The 4,120-nt window shown below is 48.4% G+C and overlaps 1 protein-coding gene across 1 annotated transcript in view; it reads right to left on the minus strand.

Annotated features, from left to right (window-relative positions):
• Positions 1–3,298: 3,298 nt before the first annotated feature.
• Positions 3,299–4,120, minus strand: part of camkmt (calmodulin-lysine N-methyltransferase) — a 49,154-nt gene continuing 48,332 nt past the window's right edge. Inside the window, 1 exon segment of the mRNA XM_008321626.3 lies at positions 3,299–4,038. Within this exon segment, the coding sequence (XP_008319848.1) occupies positions 3,937–4,038 (102 nt within the window). The 3' untranslated portion in view covers positions 3,299–3,936.

Consider the following 4,120-nt stretch of genomic DNA (forward strand, 5'->3'; position numbering starts at 1 on the left):
TCCCCTCACAGAAGAGGCAGAAAGATTGTGAGGAACAGGTGCACACCACCCTGGGGGCTGAGACAACGAGGGGGGAAAAAATGAGGAAAACCTGCGGCTCCTGACCAGGGTTTGGTTCGCTGTTTTTCTAGGAAGATAAAAAAAAAATGTCACGGAAATGTTTTCATCTGCTTCTCTGAAGGGCTGCTGGACTGTGATGGAGACTGGGACTGAAGCCCCCGACCCCCCCGCAGTGACTCTCCACAATGGTGGTTCTACTAGAAGAACATGCAGCTCTGACAACTGCAGCGCCTCCTACAGCTGGCCTCGGAGTCAGAGCAGAGAACCAGGCTGGACCTCATTGACCTTCAGAGCAGACATGAGGACCCTCTCCACCCAGAGGAGAGGCTCGTTGAGGGGGGGCCCCCTAATGGCCCAGGTAGGCCACGGGAACATGGGTCAGCGGGTTAAAGCTGTTGTCCCGGTGACCACGGGCCACAGACGGAGGGTCACAGAGACGACAAACAACAAGGTGAGGAGGCAGGAGACGGAGGACAGGAAGGTCACCGAGGTCAACCAAAGAATCATTTACATTTCCTCACTTCACAGGTTTGTCAGATAAACACAACAACATCCTCCACAGGAGAGCCTCTACACAGCAACAGTTCCACATATCAACAGTTCCACACAATATAAACATTGGTTTTACTTGTTACTGCAAACAGGGACCATCGGTTCCACCACTGCACCGATGTGGGGAAAGTTTACCCGCTGCTCATGACCTGGTCATGACGTCAGCATTTGTTGTGACATCTTCATCCACACAGACAGCAGGAGTCACCGAAGGGTTTATTTACTTCACTCAGTACGCTGCCCTCACAGGTGACGTCGAGGGCTCACTGTACCCACTAGAGGGCGGTGTGGTGCAGCCTTTCTTGATAAAATTCTCTATGATCAATATTAATATAAACATGAAATAGTAATTAAGCCAACCTAGTAACTAGCACTAATTTGTCACAGATAATAAGTAACGTTATTTACGTCACTGTACGCCTTTACGTCTTTCGGCCGAAAACCGAAAATGCACTTTCGGCCGGAGATTTCCGGTGGCCGAATATTCGGCGCATCACAAATGTACATACACACTCAGATCATCATTGGAAAACGAACAAATTCAGTTGTTGCTCTGGTTTATTTTATATGATAAGGGTTGACGTTTAAACGTTGATCTCTCGTCACACGGTTTATGACGGTTTATTAGTTCAGAACATAGCTGCAAAGCCAGTTATGTTGAGCCTCCTTCGATACTAAGGCTAAAGTGTCTGACTATTTCTCCACGGTAAAAACCGACAGGTGAACGAAACAACTACAGTTCTACAGTTAAAAGATCAACAGAAGTGGAAACTTACGGACTGACGCTTCAGGAAGTGGCTGGACTCCAAACCGGAAGTTGGTCAGAGCATGCGGAAAAGGAAGTAGGTTAGAACATCGGAAGTGACCAAACCGGAAATAAGGTTCAGCTGACAAACGAATTCATTTATTTCAGGGGTAGGGGAGTCTACCACTTGTGACAGGATTTAAAAGACCACTGTTGTTGGTCAGACACGGCATGTAGTTTTGTCCAATATAGTGTAAAATTAAGAAATGCACCGCACCCGGAAGTGTCGCCCCCTGCTGACAGTGTCTTAGTGTTCATATGCTCAGATGGTCAGGGGTGTCTGTGAGGGGTCCCCCTACAGGGTTAATTTTGCTTCTTCACCGTTTGACTGGAGGTAAAAAACAGTCAGAGGAGCAACACCTCCTCACCAACTTTACCCGCTGCCCTACAGGGTTAATGTTGCTTCTTCACCAGGAGGAGCAGCACCTCCTCACCAACTTTAACAGCTCCTGCTCCTCCTCCTCATCATCAGTGATCACTGGAGTGTTTGTCAACAGAGCAGCCTCTTAATTAGCAGCTGGTTGCTATAAGCGCCTGTGTTAGCATCAGTATATTGATGTGTGTTTACATTCTGTATAATTGACACCTCACTTAACCCACTCCCTCCCCCCACTCTTACCCACACACACACTCCCCCACCATCACTTCCAGGTACCTTGTTTTTGTGACACATTTCTACCATTTCTTTCACAGAGTTTGAAGCGACCTCCGGCTAACAGGATGTTGATCATCTTGTCCAGTGGTAGGGGACTGGAGCAGGGGTCGGGGGGGCAGGGGTCAGGTTCTAGCAGATTATGGTCACTAACAAGAGGTGGACATTTGATAATAATATTAATAATAATATTTTTTTATTGAGACGTGTGGTTGACGTGAAGACAGAGTTCTGTGGGTCAGAGGTCAGAGGTCAGCGTACACGACCACTGATACCTGAAGTCCAGGACTGTTTAGCTTGTTGATAATTAGCATTTTAATCAGTGCTCCTCACTGAAGCGACGCTGACGTTGACGGACTGAAACATGTGGCTCAGTTAAACTGAGGCAGTCGTCTAGTAGTACTGCAGTAGTACTCGTTTATGTAGTATCCAGATTTGATTTAGGCCGTTGTTATGTTAACATTTCTACTGCTCTGCCTCCCCCACTTCTTTCCTTTCCTACCTCCTTCCTCTCCTCCCTCTCCACTTCCTTCCCTCTCCATCTTGACACAGTGCACTGAGCCTAATCGTGGATAATTGGGTGGGAGGGGCAGTGGGCCGGCCCTGCCTTTGTGTGCAAAGGGCAAGTGGTCAAGTTAATGGGGCCCTTGTGTGGAGCCGGGAACACTCTCCCTCTCTCTCTCTCTCTCCTCTCCCCCCCACCCTCCCCCCCTCACTCTCACTCAGTGCCTTTTCTTTCAGAGATGAAGCCTTTTCCTGCTGTTTCCATCTAGTTTCACATGGTTAGTTTTTGTATGTGGCACTTTGGCCCAGAGGCAATGTCTCTGTCATTGGTGTTGAACCCCAGGGTTCATCTCCTGGGCAAGTTCGAATCCCAGTTAGGGAGGTTAATACCTTCCAGTGGACTCACCACCTCCAGGAAGGTTTGGGGGGTTGGTATGGTGCAGTGTGGTTTAGGTGGACCCAGTAACGGATAAGTGGATGAAAATGGTTGGTAGGTAGTTTTTGTATTTTCCACCATTAAACCTGATTCCAACCCTTTTATTATGTTTACAGTTTTTACCTAATCTCCCAGCATTCTTCAACACATCAGTGTGTCACAGTGACACTGACGTCAGAGTCAGCAGTGACGGAGTGTCAACACGGTGCAGCAGTGGAGACCACAGGGTTCAGAGGATTATTGAAGAAAAATCAGTGAAAAAGAAAACCAATAAAAGTGTGTTAGAAACACACACACACACACACACTCTTCATTACATTTCATAACAAAGTCCTGTTTTTATTCTGACTCAGAGTCAGCCTCATGTAAACACTGATTCCATGTTATTACCATTATTATCAGCAGTAATAACAACGGTAATAAATCACTGCTGTCACAGTAACACTGTTATATCATAGCACTGAGTGAGGATGAAGAACAAGCACACACACACACACACACACACACTCACTGCTGGACCGTACAGTTCAAACCCATCATCACTACGGTGACACTGACGTCTAGTCCACAGTTCAAAGGTCGTGTTTGGATCAAGGACAGTGGGAAGAATAAAGAAAGGGGGAGGTGGAGGGGGGGGGGCACCACAGTGAAGAGTTGGACACAGTGACACCTGTGTGTCCATCCTGTCACTGCACTGTTGTTAGTACAGTGACAGTGACGTCAACACCACTGGACCAGTCCTGGACCACGTCATGACCTTTGACACGCACTGTAAAAAGTTCCAGGCCCGTCCCACCACTGGGGACAGTGATGAGGTTCCACTTCTCAACATTGACCTTGGACCGTGGGAAAGAACAGAACAGTCAGTAAGGTCGTCAGAAGGTCAACGTCCACAGGACGGACGACGGGCCGTGCTCCGTGTCCGTTCTAACACTGAGTTCTGCTGACGCCCTCGGCCGCTCTGGTCAGAGTGACCAGCAGGGGGTAGTGGATGTTCTCGTCGTACGAGTCCTTGCCCTCCAACCGCATCTGAAACACACACAACACCGACCAATTATTGGCACGGTCGGAGGCGGGGACGAGAGGAGGGTCAGGTGGACCACCTCCACCA

Source organism: Cynoglossus semilaevis, chromosome 12 (assembly GCF_000523025.1).
Source record: "Cynoglossus semilaevis isolate Cse_v1.0 chromosome 12, Cse_v1.0, whole genome shotgun sequence".
NCBI lineage: Eukaryota > Metazoa > Chordata > Actinopteri > Pleuronectiformes > Cynoglossidae > Cynoglossus > Cynoglossus semilaevis.